At 40.6% G+C, this 18,205-nt stretch overlaps 1 protein-coding gene across 1 annotated transcript in view; it reads left to right on the forward strand.

Moving 5' to 3' along the window:
* Window positions 1-1,588: 1,588 nt before the first annotated feature.
* The window catches only part of grapa (GRB2 related adaptor protein a), a 34,891-nt gene continuing 18,274 nt past the window's right edge, over window positions 1,589-18,205 (forward strand). The window contains exons 1-3 of the mRNA XM_085403497.1: window positions 1,589-2,013; window positions 8,756-8,853; window positions 9,950-10,069. Of these exons, the coding sequence (XP_085259623.1) occupies window positions 1,936-2,013; window positions 8,756-8,853; window positions 9,950-10,069 (296 nt within the window). The 5' untranslated portion in view covers window positions 1,589-1,935. The remainder of the gene's footprint in view (window positions 2,014-8,755; window positions 8,854-9,949; window positions 10,070-18,205) is intronic.

Below are 18,205 nucleotides of genomic sequence, written 5' to 3' on the forward strand. Positions count from 1 at the left end.
TCTTTTATTCCCAGCCATTGATAAACTACCCAATGCTTCCAAAACCATTCCCTCTGAATTTATCTAGCATTGCCTCACATTCTTACCAAACTACTGCCAAAATGTCCAGATAAAATCCTGAAGAAGTCATTTATCAGTTAAAATCTTGAGTTCAATTCTGTATTTTGTAAACGATGACATTAACTGCTGTATGTCTACAAACTTTTTTAGAGCCAAACAGAGATGAGCCAGAAATACTTGTTGTTGGTCCACAAAGTCTAGAGCAAGGTAGGAATCTCAGAACTCTTGTGGACTGTGGTCTCAATTGATAACTGATAATCATACCAATAAGGTCACCAGGACTCCTTTCTACCATAAAAAAACCTAAAAGTTAGAAAATTCATATTAAGGTTAGACTACTGTAATGCTCTATTTGAAGGGTTATCCAAAGCATCAGAAAGAGGATTTGATAATACAAAAGACGGTGAAGATCCTTACAAGTACACAGACACTGTCTACAAGTTCAATACAAAATTACCTTTAAAATTCTCCTACTAGTTCATAAAGCTCTCAATGGCTTGGCCTCTCAATACATCTCTGACTTGCTCAGTGTGTATAACCCAATCAGACGTCTGGGGCTATAAGGTTCAGATCTTTTAACTGTCCCCAGTATAATCGTCCTGAATAGGCAAATCAAGCTGAGATCTCCACAGCCACTGATTCCCAATGTTTTATTTCCTACAGTGTAGCCCAAAGCATACAGTGTATACAGGGCTTCTGATTCACCACATACGAATCTGAGCAAACCCCTAGAACGGGCCTCCAGAATTAAAAAGCTATTGCTTTTAACCGTCCACTATTTCTAGCATCAATCCAGAGAAGTTGCTGGAACAATGAATTTAACTCAGCATGTGACATAAATTGAGACAGATGAAGCTGGCAGCCCGCTGCTGCTGTCAGTCCATAGATGATAAATACCGACGATATGATGTAAAACCTCATAGCTGGTTTTATCATCCATGCTATAATCTTTTTTTTTCTTTAATAATAAATCTTGAAAAGGTTCACTCAGCTGCCCAGTTATCATTTTTGGCACAGAGGTTGCATCAGACACGCCTTCACTGTCACGCAGATGCTTTGGAAATCTCAACCAAAGCTACTCAAGAATTGAAATGTAGCACACGGTGTATGTGTACGGTCAGCAGGATGAAAGGAAGAGGGTGTCAGGGGAAAACCGATGCGGTAATCTCTCAGCTTGTTCTGTGGCATAGAGCGATCACTCTTTTTTTTCACGTTTTGAAATGCCTGACTTGACTGGACCATCCGGAAGTTTTCAGCCTTCACAGATGTTAAATATAGGAACAGCAAACGTGAGCTCACCTTTCACTTCAAAGGTGTGAAACTAAAGCTGAATTCGCACGATGACAGAAGTGCAACGACAAACCACACGGAACATAATGGAAAAAGCTGAAGCACACACACACACACACACACTCCACAGAAGCCGCACTGAGTGTGTAAGACAAATATATACACAGGAAGTGCCTCCCACTCCTTTGCCCCTAGTCACTTGCTCTCTCTCTCTCTCTCGCTCTCTGAATGTTTCTGATGGCAGTGTGTTGCTGAGCAGCAGCCAGTCGTGTTTTTCCCCTCACTGAGCTCACTCTCTCTCTTATCCTCTGCTCCGGCTCTCAAACGCTCTGTTGCTCAGTGAACAGACTAGACCTCTCCTCTCCACTTCTTCTTCTCTTCTGCTACCCCTTAACTCTGCTCTATCCTCTTCTTTTATCTGTTTCTTCCTCACATTTCTTCTTCATCCCTGCCTGCCCCCCTGCCCACTAGCACTACCACCTTGGTGCCAGGGGCATTAGTGGGGGTCCCGGCGTGTCTTTTTGACTGTGTGTGTGTGTGTGTGCGTGTGTGTTTATGTGAGAGCGTGCCGGTACTGTTTTCAGCATGGAAGCGGTGGCATTGTACACGTTTCGTGCCACAGAGGGTGATGAGCTCAGTTTCAACAAGGGAGACTTGCTCAAGGTAAGAAAAAGAATTTTTCATCTTTGTCTGTCTGAAGAGTAAAACTGGCACAGCACCTCTGTCTTCTCTCTCGCTCCGTCTGCCTACACTGTGATAATTACAGCAATTAAAACTTTACTGTCAGAAGCCATTGAAATTATATTTCAAGTGCTTCAGGTGCTTCCTAAAGAAAGAATAGTCTAAAGAAAGATAAAGTATTAGAAGTGGCTTAAACCTATTTTGGATGATAGCACTCACCTGTATGTGTGGTAATGTGCTAGACAGCAGTGAGATAGCTTAGCTTACCATAAAGGCAGGAAACAGTTTGAAGTAGCTAGCCTTGTTCTTAAAAAGAGCGAAAAGTTACTTATTTTTTATATTTAATTTGCTAATCTTTACACAAAAGTGTCAAAACAATCATGTAGAGTATGCTAGAGGACTTTTTTGGCTTGAACCAGTGGTTTCCTGGAGCGTCTGCTGACTACAGGGCAAATAGTCCTTAGCTTGTAGAAGTGCCAAATCTGTACTTCCTCAGTGGCCACCAATAAAGTCACTCCCTATCGTGTTTAATATTGAAAAGGCTTACTTAACAGCAGAAAGATAAAACATTTTTTTTATGTCTATGAAGCTAAACACATTTTTGATAACTGTGCAAATTTTCCTTAAGGACTAAAGAAAGTGGTTTGGCCACTTTGAGAGCTGGACACTAAAATGCTGTAGCATGTATAAAGTTACAGAGCTAGACCTCACAACAGTGTTCTTTCTGCTGTTAGCTAATTATACGGACTATTTATTGTGCAAACAGCCCATTTAAGAAGTTTGTGTTTCAGTTTTGTGAGTGAAATATAGATTTTTAGTTATATTTTTATTAGTACAAAGGCACCTATGCTATCTGTGTACTGTACAGTCATGTTTGCTAACATTAGCTCAGAACTTAGCACTCCATTGTCTCAACAAATGATAGTTTTTGCAAATACCACAAAAAAGCAACATGGCAACAGACAAAATGCTTTAAAATGTAGCTTTAAAAACGAATGAGTGGTAGCACGGTTGGCTTTGTAGTCTAAATCTTCACATATTAAAATGGGAAGTTGTCATTTTCACATGGCTACATGGCTAACAGGTTACCACTATTTTAAACCTTTTTTTCCAAGCTAAGCTAACGTCACAGGCTACAACTTAATATTTACAGTATAAAATGGGAATGCTGAATCTTCTTATCATTTTACAGAAAGTAAATAGGCATATTCGATTCTACTCCTCTAATTAAATTTTGCTCCAGGTTGCCTAACAATCTTTTTTTTAATCTGCAGCTTTTTATTTGTGTCAAACACCATGCTGAAATGGTTCCGGCACAGCTGGAAATTAGTGTAGTAGAAAATCGTCCCTCTAAGACATCAACAGCAAACCTCAGAATTAAAGAGCCAAGTGCTTCTTTCTAACACTGGTGCTTTGGCACCATCTGTTTGACACTCAGACGCAGGCAAATCAAGCAAGATGGAAGACACAGTGAGATCAATTTGTCTTCTGGATTTTGTCTCAGTTAACCAGTGGGCGTCGGTGCTGCAGGTCCAACTTTTCTCACTAGTTAAAACCTTTATTTTTTCCTTTCACTGGAATATTTCTCTGCTAATTTGAGGCTTTTCTTTGAGGGTGAATTTACCTTTTGTTGCTTGAAGATAGTTGGTGTACTATTCTTCCCATACTGACTTCATTCCAGCACTAAACATGAATAAAAAAGACCTCTTATTCCTGCTGTCTTTAAAGTCATTTGTTAGAAGTCGAGTGTCACAGCATGTTACAGCTAAGATGCAATGGCATTTAGTTTCGACACTAAGACAGATAGTTACAGCAGTCTTTGATGCGTACTTGTGTTGTCTGGCCATAGTGATAATTTACAGTAGCTAAAACAGCACCATCACTTAAACCACTGTTAAGTTTGTTTCTTTACTCGTGCAGGGCTAAGCGACTGTCTTGTCTTTGCCAAAAAGCTTTGGTTCACACTCGGGTCAAGCAGTACTTTTAAATAATTCTCCACATTTGTTTGTTTCTGCATGATGCGCCAGATGGCCTGAGCTTTACAACATCAAGAGAATTTGTGCGGAAAAAGAAAAAAGAAACTCTATAATTTAGTTACAAAAATACCAAAGAGATAGTTGCTTTCCTCACAGCTGCTCACTGGTGCTCATTTATTGCCCTTATGCTGCTTTAAAGCCTACTTCTGCTTCTTTTCACACCTTGTTGCCAATGCGAACGCATTGTGCGTTTTCCATGTGGAACTGGATCGATCGAGCTGAGCAGAGTGTTGACTCATAAAGAAGTTATAAAAATAGCTTCATAGAAGAATTTGTAAAAAAAAAGAAGTGGCTCTGGCATTATGTGTAAAGCTGGGAGACCGTGCTGCCAAGTTTAACACGAGGGACACAAAAGCCGAGCTTTAGTTCTCCAGATACCGTCACAAAAAATGTAACAACTCCGGCTGGAAATGAAAACCTCCAAAGCACCCAGAGAGTACGCACTACATTCTAATCACAAAATGAAATAACTTCATTTCTTTAGAAAATAGTTAACTATCCTTGGAAATAAAAATATTGCTGTATTTATTTGCTTCCTTTATCCAACAGTTTCGTGTGTCTGACCACAGCAGTCAGGTGCGGTCAACCATACCTGACCTGTTTTTAAGCCTCATTAAGAGCTTTGTGTGTGGTCTTTTCAGTCTACTGCCATGTCAGATGTTCACGTTGTCGGATTTTGTTTGTTTAATGCTCTTTTGTTAAGGGTTAATTATGTAATGAGTAAACTCTCTGGAGTGGTCTGGAAGGAGCTGTTAGTCACAGCTGAATTAACAGGGTCTAGCTAGATAATCAGCTATTATTGGTTATATACGGTCTCTCTCTACATATATATATGATAAACACTGTACATCATCGGTCCCCAACCTTTTTTGCGCCATGGACCGGTTTAATGCCATTAACTGGTATAATCTTCAAGATGGCGCCGAGTATGGCAGCCTCGTCGCAAGCTCCCCCAAGCAATGCACAACTCTGTTGCTTGTGAAGCTCGCACACAAGAATTTCACTCACATGTACTGTACCAATGTACCTGCACATGTGATGTGACAATAAAAGTGATTTGATTTGATTTGATTAATGTCAGACAATACTTTCACGGACCGGCCTTTAAGGTGTCGCGGATAAATACAACAAAATAAAAGGATACAGACAAAGACAAAAACTGTGGTATTTTGTAACTATAATAATAAACGCAAATTCACTGTGTAATTGTATAACTTTATTAGCAGCGTCCTACTGAAATGCGCCAACAATATTGAGAGTAACCTCCTCCTCTCTGCCCCTTAATCCTCTCCGATTGCTATGGTAACACGTAAATATTTCTTTCAAAATAAGACACACAACTACAGCACGGAAAAAGACCGAGTTAACAATAAAAACCCTGAAAACCATAAATTTCACACCCGAGCCTAATGTCTCGCTGCCCGGTACCAAACGACCCCCCGGGTACAGGCCATAGTACCAGTACGGGCCATGGTACCGGTCCATGGCCCGGGGGTTGGAGACCGCTGCTGTACACGGTCAACATTCAGTACAATTGTTTACTTACTTAGTAGCTACTAGTGGTGCGTGATAATGCAAATTTTGGTATGCATGTGATACCAAGTAAAAACAGGGCCAGAGTTACTAATACTACTACTGATACTTTTGATTAGTAAAGGCAGCCTTTATGACTTATGAGCTGAACCAAATAACTTACTTTTACTTTCCACAGTCATTAGTTAACCCAACAAAGCACACATTGCAGCATTTCATGTAATTTGAAAGTGGGGTTGTTTGGAGAGCTGGGATGTAGATACGCTCGTCTTTTTGTGTCAGCTTCTGTTTAAATGTGCTACAGGCTATAAATAAAATAGGCATGAAAGTCAGCTCGCAAAGGCTCAGACATTTTTCATAGTGCGTGTTTGAGGTGTGTATTTTCCTTTCCAAAACACAACAACAACAATATGGGCTGCACGTTGAACTTTACTATATTAATACTGTTGATATTTGTATTGATGCGCTAGTACTTACTGGCATTGTTGCATTATTAATAAAATTAAAGTAGCGATCTATGAAATAGAAATAAGGAAAAGTTCTTAAACTGCCAGTGTTACCCCTTAAGAGGCTTTATGAACACAATACATATGACAAAAAAAAAGATTTGGTTTCTCCACAGAACTCCTGTAGTTACTCGTTATTATGATGTACAAGCAGGAAAAATTAAATTAACAGGTGAAGCTGTACAGGAAGTGGAAACTTTTTGATTGAAATTGTGGTGGGGGGGAAGTTAGTCTCTGAGTCAGACTGATGCAGAAATGGCTCACTGGGTTTCATGAGAAACAGTCCAGCGTGTTGTTTTAAACTGTGGGAAATATAGGAAGAGGTTGTTTAGGAGGGACACCGAAACCTCCAGCCTCTTGAAAGGGCAAGCTTTCAGCTCGATGAATGACTGACGTTATGAGCAGTAAATCATTTCGTAGCCTGCGACGCATTTACAGTGCACGTACAAATGTGCACTGTAGCCATTACAAGCAGCTGATGCATGAAATGAAGTTTCTAAATGCAGAGAGGGGACAGGGCAACTCACAGTGGCCTTCAAGTCCTTGCTGGCAGGATGTCGCGTGAAGCTTGAGGTGAGGGAGGATGTTTTAACTACAGTACATGACACGTGGTACTTTGCTGGGTACAGCTGCTGATCAAACACAGAGGCAACGTGACGAAAGCCCAAAAAGTGATAAACCCAAGCTGTAAGGGAGATAAGGAAGAAATGTGGCAGTGCGAGGCAGGCGGCGCAAAATAAAAATCATCTTAAAATATCAAAATGACAAGCCATGTCACAGCTGGGTTAGGAGACTGAATGTAAAAAAGATTTTGAAAAAGAGCATGAACAGAGATGAAGCAATGAAAGGAGACGGGATAAAACAGATAAGGTTTAAAGCAGGAACATATCAGGAGTCGAAATAACAGACTGTCCTTTATTACCATCATCATGATGGAGCCCTGGCCCTGTTTATTACCTACTGTAGCTAGCAGAAATAAGACATGTTTGCAAGAGCTTTTAAATGACTATCATTGTTATCATTTGTGCTTGAATTTCTTTTCATTTTACTTTGCACACCCCACTGTCAGATTACACATCCTGCGAATGATAATGACGCCAGCTAATGTGAACTTGATAGCAGGCTTTGGTGTGACATTTCAGACTTTCTTAAGGCAAGCGACTAACTATAGTAACTATAGTCTTTAAAAAGTCAACTGAAATATTTTCAGTTATGGCTTATTTTCAAGCTATAAAAAAACAAGGGTTCAATTTATTTTATTTATGTAATTAATTTCTTTTTACTTACACCAAAGCGGTGTAATTTTGATTATTAACTCTTTGCCCCTTAAAAAGCTTCTAGAAGCTCTTTTCTGAGCCCAGTGGTTTCTGTTCTTCTGCGTTGATACATACTGAGATCAAAATTTGTCACTAAATGTAAAGAGGAGAAAAAAAGTCAAAGTACTGATATATAAATGTAATCTTCTCTTGCAAAAAAGCTCATTCCAAGTGTATCACCTGCACAGGATTTTTCTTTTGGCGTTTCCTGTATTTTTGGTGAGATGTCTGTGTTTATGGAAAAAGGCTGGTGTCGGTGGGGCCTTTAGGAGTACGAAGAACTGTCTAGAGATAGCGCTGGGTGTTTTGGCTCTGTAACGGGCAGCGAGGGCAGCCTGGCTGCTTGTTGTGACAAGCTGTGTTTCCGTATCTATAGAGTACACGCAGGAGCAGGTAGATGAAACTCAGTGTGAGATTACAACTTCAGATTGTAATGACAACGCCTGCTGAGACGCGCTCATCTTTACTCGTCGATATCATGTGAAATTCCACAGTAAATATATGTATATTTCATATTATTCCTCTGGATCGCCTGGAGAATCTGCGCAAGGTAAAACCTGGTGTCGTCATGATTTCCATTACACTACCCACTTTGCTCATGGTGTTACAGCTCTGCTATAAAACACAACCTGATCAACTGACCTGTAAGTGTAATAGAAACAAACAAATCACTCAACATTATAGCGCATGCATTATATTTTACCCATAATTAGTGTAAACACAGAGCCTCCCTTACACACAGGTTTTGTACTCCATAATGCAGAATATAGCACTGAATAGACTGTAGTTATTCTGACATTATACTATAGGGATGAAAATGTGACAGAAAATCTGAATTAATAAGAAAAAAGGTTTTTTTTAAGAAGAATTAAGTTTACAGTATTTATTCTTTTTAATTACTTTGATCTTTTGGGCTTTACTGATGGAAAAAGACACCTATTATGGGGTGTTAGGAATACATTACATATTAAAGTGTGATAAAGGGCAGTAAAGGGCAACAAACATTTGGAAAATACCATCAAACTTCATTTTTATCTCCGCTACACATCTGTGATGTATGGTGGTTTCTGCATTCGGCGTGATGACCCGCGCAGACCGACTGACTCACGTCAGCTAACTCGAGGAAGATCAATTTTGAAGAAATATGTGGATTTGCCAGCCATGGTGAAATCACGAAAGGCTTCATGTGGCATTTAAAACTCGCCCAGTAATCTTTTCAAACTTGTGCGAGTTGAGGAGGCTGATAAAACAGTGTGAGGACAAAATCCAGCACCAACATCATTATGGGCAGCTTTTCATCTCACTCTGTGTTTTTGTGTGCGCTTGCTCTTAGATCACCAACATGGAGGATGATCCTAACTGGTACACGGCCGAACTCCACAACCGAAAAGGGTTCGTGCCGAAAAACTACATCAACCTACGTCCACACGCGTAAGTATGCGCACACTCAGGCACACATGTGCATCTTTAGCTCATCTGTATAAAGCGTTTCACACATCTACCTACCACCGGTCCATTTAAACATCTCATCAGCGAGGATGTGAGCAGTTTGCTGCCCCGGGCATTTTCTGCTCTGCTTTGGACATCTGCACTCTGGCATAAGGCGGCCTACCCAAAGGGACACACTCATTCGCTAACTTGTGTAATCACACATGATACAGCCCTGTGTGTGTGTGTGTGTGTGTGTGTGTGTGTGTGTGTGTGTGTGTGTGTGTGTGTGTGTGTGTGTGTGTGTGTGTGTGTGTGTGTGTGTGTGTGTTTACAGTGAAGCTGCTGGTACACCCTGTATCTCCATCAGATGGTCATGCACCAGCTGGTTTGCTGTGACAAACTCTAAACTGACAACACAGACGTTACAGCAGCTCTGGCTCATTAATGAACCCTGATGTACAGCCCAGTTGGAATTGCCTAGTTAAGTCTGTGGACACCCCTGGGAGTGTAGGATACGTGTGTGTATATATGTGTGTCTTTTTGCCTCCAAATTTCTTTGCGTGGCTTTGATTATTTTTTTTTTTAAATCCCTGAAATCTGACTGCATGAAGTTAGCCACGAGGGTCCTAGAGTTTCTCCACCATATTGGATAGATGCTCACTCTTCACGAGTCATCAAACTGACTGCGCTCAGAGCCTCCAAGCAAAGCGCACTACTGAGCAAGTGCAAAAAAAAGAAAGGAGAAAAGAAATGAATAATGACACCTTTACTTCCGCACCACTGCTGACAACTGAATTGCTGGATTTGTTTCATGTGCAAACTTAGCAGCGTGTAGAAAATGCACTTCTTTCATTCTCTCTCTCAGCTCTTTGATCCGTGCTTTTGTGAGCTGCTCTCCTCTCAGTTTCTTTCAGAGTTAGCAGATATCCACAAACTTCTTTTCTTAAATTTGAGTGTGTGTGCAAACGTCTGGAGGAGATGCTCAGATCAGGAGAGTTCACCTGCATAAAGCGGTAACACCGGTGACCCCTTTCTTTCTTTGTTTGCTCACTTGCTTTCTTTTGTCTGTTTTTGTTTTTGCTTGACTGGCCTGCAGCTGGTTCGCCGGTCGCATATCTCGCGGCGTGGCAGAAAGTCGACTCAGAAACAGAGAGTGCGGCGCCTTCCTGGTCAGAGAGAGCGAGAGTGCTCCTGGGGAGTTTTCCATGTCTGTCAGGTAGGAGAAAATTACTAAAGATTTGCACTATATTCTGCACAGTTGCTTTACTGTCGTGCTCCTCGCAGTGGGATTTCATACACCTCTCTGATCTCATATGTATTTCTTCATATTACCCTGCGTAACTTCTCATTACTGCAGCTGCAGGGTTGCTCCACAGCCATCACTGAAGTTTCATTGCATCTCATCTAATGCCACAGAATTGAATTAGCAGACCTATAAGCACACACCTCTAAAAACGCTACATTATTTCCCTGTATCTCTTCATTAATGTATTTTGGATGCGCGCAGGCGAGCGTGCGCATGCTCGATATATTTGTCATGGTGGCTGGGGATTAGAGAAGCAGGCAGAGAAGGAGGGTTAGAGGATAAGGTATGGGGTGGAGGCTAAGAGGGGTGAGGGGGGGATCTGCGGGCCCTCTGGCCTGATGTGAGTTAATCCTGTCTAGCACACCACGGCATCTGGAGCTGCTGATGGGGCTGATGGGTTGTCTTGTCAGTACGTGGCGCTGAAGGGTGCAGCTGAGACTTGGTGTTGTGCCTTGAGGGGCTGTGTGGATATTGGAGTGTGGGAGGTCTGGAGTCTGAGTTTTGGTGCTGATAAAGGCCAGACCTGGAATGGAGGTTTGGCCCTTCACTGTGCTCCTACTTAACTCAAGACAGGGGTTAAGAATTAGATCTGGGGATTGTTTTGTGTTTGGCTGTTAAATCGCCTGGGCACAATGTCACTCTCAGTGGATTTGTCTTAGGATAGTCCTGTGGAAGGGAAAGGAAAAAATTAGGTTACCTGTGTTTAAAAAAAAAAGCTAAAATACAAAATTAGACACAAGGGATGGAAGAGAAGCGATACGCTGCGAGTAAAATAGATTTGCCAAGAGGGGACAGAGCGGAATCTGATGCTTCTTGTTTTTTTTGGGTTTTTTGGCTGTTTATTGATGTCTTTCTGGCTGTTGTTGCTGGATGGTGTAGCAGCTTGAAAAGTGGGTCAGGTGTTTGTGTGAGTTTGCCAGTGTGCGTGTGTGGTTCTTGTGTGCCGACACCGCTCCTGTCAGAGGAGACAGGACATCAGTAACTGCAGAGACTTCAGTCTCAGCTCAGCTCGGTCCGGCTTTGACGTCAGTCTGTGAAAAATCCGATCCACTTTCACAGCCATGAATGAATCCTAGAAGAGACGTCGTGGCTCTTTTTGTCATAAAGAAAAATTCTGGTGGAGACAGAAATCCTCCAAGTGTGATGTACGATAAAATTGGCTAATTAGCAACTTTGTTTTAGGAAGGCAGGGTTGGCAGATCTAAATCTAACTTTAAAACCACTTTAGTCCATTATGAAAATAGTTAAAGTCCCGTGTAAAGATGTGAATATAAATATTTCCACCGCGTTGATCTCTTTGAAATATTGGTCTTGTGGTAAGTAATTCTAACATAAATATATGTGGGTGACCTACTAAAGGAAAAACCAACATAAAGTGGTTAGTTCTTTATCCTCTAATTTGTTGGTCATCTACATCTGTCCCTGTTGTACTTGTTAAATGCAAACAATGTTACTATCTTTGTTCTTGTTTCCGCAAAAAACTCAAACAACAAAACATGCATTGCTTTGTTATCAAATATTGCAGTCATTAGATTTTATATCGCAAACAACAATGTACAATATCTAAAAATGGGATTTATATAGCATCAAATCACAACAATAGTTGCCTCAAAAAGCTTTATATTATAAGGTAAACACCTCACAATAATAGAGAGAAAAACCCAACAATCAAATGGCCCCCTATGAACAAGCACTTGGAGACAGTGGGGAGGAAAAACTCCTTTTTAAAATGAAGAAAAGTCTATATTTAAAAGTACAGAGGTTGACTGTCTCCCAACTCCAAACTAGTAGCTGGCACCACAGAAAAGGGGTCTGAAAGCTGAAGGCTAATGTCTCCCCACTTTTAAATATCCTAGGAACCACAAGAAAGCCTCTGATAGTGCCTTATTGGGGTATTATGGTACTATGAGGTCTTCAAGTTAAGATGGGGCCTGAATATTCAAGGCCTTGTATGTGAGGAGGATTTTTAAATCGATGAAAAATCCTGACATTTTCATTAAGCAAATATCCTGTGCGAATGACCAACAGATCTGAGTCAGAAGTGAGCCACAGTTATACCCATGTCAACCTACAGTAAACCAAACACATAAACCAAAACTGGATCAGAGTTAATCTGAACTGTCGGGGGAAAAAAAGTCTAATCTCAATCTTAAAATATAGTAAGGATTCTGACATGAAGGGCTTCCGTAAAAGCAAGATGTAAGCAAATATAAAAAAAAACAACATTAAAAGAATGTGCTGGTAGTCTGGTACAGCTAGAGAACTAAAATGGCGCTTAATATAAGATGCCAAGTGAATGAAACTGTGCACAAAAGTGTAAAATAGCCACAAATGTGGAACACAAACATCTGCGGAGGGGAATAAAGAACTGACGTGATCTCAATGTCCTGTTCGCTATAGTTCTTCACCATAAAATCAGTCTTAAAAGCGGTTTTGTGGCCTAAAATAAGTAATTTAATGACTCCAGCCATAATGCAAGGGACCTTTTTTAAAACAGTAATTGCTTCAAAATTTCTTTGAACATGCAAAATATGTGGCAGAAGACTGTAGTTTCAGACTACGCCAGCAAAACTATCCCAGTGGGTTATTTAGTAGCTTATTTTTGGAATATAAAGTGATGCCAAGATAGACTTTAGACACAGAGAGACAGAGACCAAGAAGAGAAATCTATTTTGCCATGCCGGGTGGTTTTACAGTTCTCTTTGACTCAGCAGCAGATGCACCCAAAGGATATATTTGGTCTTCTCCTGCAGCGCTACAGTGGCACAACTTAGATCTAATACTTTCAGCAATACCTAATCCAGTTCTATTGTTTGGGTACTTTTTAGATACTTGCAGAGAGACAACATCAATTTTCTCACTGTCTGGTGTTAAATCTCACTTCCTTTTTCAGGCTTTTCAACAGCTGCTATAACTGCAAGTCCTTGCGGCCGACTCCCAAACTCCCTCAAAGTAAAAAAAAGTGTGCGCAGTCACCAAAAGACACTTCAGGAAAAATTTGATCGAGTGCCTTAGCAAAAGTAGCTACACCTGTCTTGAAGGTGCAGTTCACTTGAAATTTATTAGACAGGCAGGAGTAGCATTGTGGTTGTGGTTATCAAGGTTTTGTTTCACATGTTTCCCACATCCAAAGAGTCAACATCACTTCCTTCCTTTTTCTTTTGAAAAGACCTAAATCTGTTCCATTAGATATTTTCTTCCTGCTTGACCCAATGTTTGTTTAGACTATAGTCTGGTGTTGCACGCAGACGCACACGTGCACAAAGACACGTACACAGTCGGTTTTCCTGTTGCATCTGTCCCGTATCACCTGGAGGTCATACAAACACCATTTCTTTGATGTAACAGTCTGATAGAAGCTCACCAACAACTTGTCTGGCCTTATGTCTTCTTGACCAGTGAGTCCACATTCTCAGCCTCAGAACGCCCACCCACCCCACCCAGAAGATGACTCATAGTCTCAAGATAATGATTTGTCAATCGCATTGTGCTCTGAACAGTAAGGACTGAGGTCTGTTGCATGTCTTGCCAAGAGCAATCACCACCCTGAAAAAGGGTTGGCTATCTGATTTCACTCTTTGATTTGTGGGCTCGGATGTTTTTGAAGCCTTGAGTTTATGTCCTTGTTTTAAGGACATCGAAAAACTAGAAATTTTGAGTTAGTAAGTTGAAAGTTTCAGTTAGCTCTGGTATTCAGAAAGGGCCCTGATGGACCTCATTTCCACTTGAATGCCTTCTAGCGAATGATAATTCATAAAAGGTGTTTATGTGGAATTGTTGGACAGCTGACGTCTTCTGCAATCTACCTCCAGGTGACAAGGTAATGGCATAACTTCACAGAGCCCCTGATTGTCAGATCCAGCTTGACAATTTAGGTATTTGCTCAAAATTTTGACTCATTAACTCGAAGCTTGAATTATGATGGCTTTTTTTCACAGTTTTCAGCTAACTTTGCTAGTTTCTCTAGCTTGACTCATCAAAGAGTACATAGAAACAGATGCCTGTGAATTAGTACCAACATGTAAATAATATAGTAAAATTCGGGTTTACTTAAAAACAAAATCTGCTTCAAGAAAGTTTAAAAAGCATAGGTTAGATTAAAATGCAGTGCTTCTGTAAAGTTGCTCATTTTTAACATGGGCATCTATAGTGATTAACTCGCCTTCCATGGAGACTGTAAATACTATTAACGGTAGATGAAAATTATATAGACAGGGCCACTAGGCAATTTGCCCACTGCGCTACCATTTCAGTGTGGATGCTGTTGTTTTTGACACGGCCTCACGTATCACTGACTCACGCTACACTGACTGATGGCTCATACAGTAAGCGCTGATTCTGGCTGTTCATTCGGCTTCCTAGTCATCATTTATCATCAGCCTCTTTTCAGGGACATTTCTACAAAGGGAAACCATTAAAGGGAACTGACCCTGTGGGTGATGCTTATTTTACAGCTACATAATCCGCTCAGAGATTTAAGTAACGCAGAGTGGGTTCAGTGTCCTGTGAATGTCATCATTTGGGGGACAATTTCACACTTCGTGAACATCAGGAAAAAAAAAGTGCTTTAGTTTATTTGATACAATAAAAAAGAGTGTGTTAAAAAACGCCTGCCACTACTGTGAACCATCCATACAAGGCAGAATGGACCAATGGACTATGCTGTTTACAACAAATTCTTATCCTGTAATCTGAATGTCGCAACAGAAACTGAGTCTCATCAGATGAACTTTTTTCCAATTACTGAGATTACAGCAGTGACACCTGGTACAGTCTTCTGCTGCTCTAGCCCATCTGCCTTAAGTTCAGTGTGTTGTACTGACGTGTAATGAGTGGTTATTTGAGTCATCTCAAAGTAGTCTCGGGATTCTCATCTGATCTCTGGAATCTACGGAGCATTTTTACTCCGACAGCTGCTGCTGTAATCCCTCGAGATGTCTGTGTGGGAAAATCCCAGTAGATTAGCAGTTTCTAAAATACTCAGATCAGTCTGTCATCAACAACCACACTGTGGTTGTCTACTAATCGGAAGGTTGATGGTTCGATCTCCAGCTCTTCTAGTCTGCTTTTAGTATCCCGAGTTGCCCCCGATGTATCCATCAGAATGTGAGTGTGTGAACGTAAACACACTTCGACCCAGAAAAGAGTGCTTGTGTGAATGTGTGTGTGAGGTAAGAAAGTGCTTCAGATGCTCAGATAGAGTAGAAAAGCACTATGTAAGTACAAGTCAGACAAGTTTAACATGCTACCTTCAAAATCACCTCAATCAACTTTCTTTCCATTGTGATGCTCACTTTGCACTTCAGCAGGACATCCATGTCTGCATATCTAAGTGCCCTGAGTTGCTGCCACGTGATTGGCTGTTTGTTACATTAATGAGCAGAGGTGGGAAGCAACGAAGTACGAATACTTTGTTACTGTACTTCAGTAGAATTTTCAGGTATCTTTACTTGAGTATTTATTTTTCTGACAATTTTTTAATTTTACTCCCTACATTTTTAAACGAATATCTGTACTTTCTACTCCTTACGCTTTCAAAACAGGCTTTTTACTTTTGGTTTTACGCATTTGAGGGGAGTTATTATCACTGCGGGCCTTCACACATCAAACCGATTTGAGGGTCAGCACTAATGCACAAAAGGCAATCCTATTCATGTGTCAAGAAGCAAACTGTTTGTGTGCAGTTTGTCACACAGTGTGTTGCTAACTAAAGGTCCAGCTGCTGTATTTAACAAGGAGAGAAAAGAAAGAGAGCTAACTTTACTCAGAGATGGAGAAAGATAAGAAAGACAGGACAGGAGAGGAGGAAGAGAGGTTAGATGTAAAGGTAAAGACTGCTCAGTGGTGTTTGATAAACCTCATGTTTTTAAATCATATATTGTGCCTGTATATGTGACAATGTATTTTTTTCATGTTGTGAAACGTGCTGCAAAAAAGCCAACAAAAAAACCTGAGATAGACTAACTGTTATTTAAAGGTTGCATGAAAATACTCTGCATGTTTGTGCAGGATAAATAATGTGGTTGATTTAAAGTAAAGCACTGTGTTGGGCTGGTGCACAGTGGCTGTGGTTCTCATGGTCAGAGTTAGGTTACATTGGGTGTAGCAGAGATGAATTTTAAGTTAAGCTGATGATGCTTATATCTGCTGACTGAATTCCACCTTCATACTAACGTTATACTGTCTAATATAAAGATAGCCTAAACAGTAAACTGTCGGTGTAGAGTACACTAGTATCTGTACTTCTACTTAAGTACAGAATGTCTACTTTTGCCACCTCTGTTGAATAGAGGTACCTAATAAAGTAACTGGCGATTGTATGTGTGGTGCACAGCACAATAATGTTTGTTCTGTGAAATTCTCCTTTAAGTTGTTTACTTGCAATAAATATGTGTAATCCCGGCATTGATTGACATGTTTGAGTTCCACAGCCAACATGACTGAGACCAGGAAAACATTGTCAGATACCAAAAACCACAGCCTGTTAGAGAGAGGATATTGTATTCAAACCCAAATAAGAGCTTTTCTCATAAATTTTCAGTAGAAAGTCAGGTTTTCATAGCCTGAACCATAACTCATACTGGCACAGTTTAATACCACAGTTCAGTGACCAAAACACATCAGAGAGAGACAGGAACGTAAACACGGGGAAGAGAGAAAGAGGCAAAGCAAGAACAGTGTCAGAGAAGGACAGGACTTTATATTTCCTTCTGTTGTGTTTTCTCACGGTCAAGTACGACCATCACGTGCTCTGTGAGAGGCTCCAGAGGGTCTCCTCCTCCTTATTTATGTATTCATTTTTTTCTCATTTTAATTAATCCAAACTCGCTCTGTCTCTCACTCTCTCTCAAGGCTTAGACCGAGTTTACTCTGAGAAAAAGCAGATACAAAAAGTTATATTAAATTTATTCCCCAAATTCCAAACACTCAGATTGAAAAGATTTTCAATCATAACATAAATGTACCACAAAAAAAGCTTGAACTCAAGAAATCACAGAGCATCGTAAAAGTCTCATTACTTAAGAATTTTAAAATGTTATTGAATTTAAGGTGAACAAAGTTAATGAAAAGTGAAGACATGACATAGATCTGTAAATCTTTTGACAGCATCATGACAGTGGTGTCATTTGAGCTTTCTGCTTAAAGAGGCCTGCTTGTTGGAGACTTTTCCTGTGACCAACATGACTCATTCAGCAGAAGTGCTTGCTGACAATTTCTGTCACCTTAGGATGGCAAGTCCTGCTGTTTTTAATTATTCATGTAGAAGGTCAAAACAAAAAAGGAAGCCGAAAAAAGAATACACGTTTAACAAACATCCAAAATGAGAAAAGCATCGTTAGTATTGCCCAACTGCTGTTAAGCATAGCATGGAATTTTTAGCGCTGCTTTTCCAACAATCCTGGTTTTATTTTGGATGCTTGCATTGTTCCACTTTGCACACAGACAAAAAAAACATGAAAGTAAACAGTTTTAACTTGATTTTAAAAAATTGATTGAAGTCAGGGGTATGAGCGCTTTCCCAAAGTTTCAGGTGGACGCGAATGACTTAAATATGCAGTAGAAATATTCAGCCCACTAAGTCAACACAGTTTCGATTAAAGTGCCTCCACCAAAACATATTTTATCATTCCTCCCCTTCTCTGCTTCATCACATCTCTCGCTCTGCACCCTCAGAGCACAGACGGTCACACTTCCTTCCTATCTCCTCAGCCATCTATCAAAACATGCTATGCTTTATTAATGCCACAAGCGGTTTGAAACCCCCCCCCCCCCACTCACTCACTGACATGCCTGGTTGACATGCAAGGACGCTCCTTTAAAACGTGCATGTGTGTGCATGGCGGCCTACAACGCATGTAATATGGCAGACGGTTATGCACGCTAGCTGGCACAAAAACATGATATAATCAGCAATTTGCATCACATGGGCACACAAACACACACAGATTAAAAACTGTCGGCCGGAGGTGTTAGTGTGACTGTGTGAAGTAGTCCAGACATCTGCAGCGGTTTAGAAACTGAACAGCAGATTAGACAAGGGGGCTG

Source organism: Rhamphochromis longiceps, linkage group LG4, assembly GCF_057381845.1.
Source record: "Rhamphochromis longiceps isolate RC_006_pf linkage group LG4, R_longiceps_female_GT1.1, whole genome shotgun sequence".
Taxonomy (NCBI): domain Eukaryota; kingdom Metazoa; phylum Chordata; class Actinopteri; order Cichliformes; family Cichlidae; genus Rhamphochromis; species Rhamphochromis longiceps.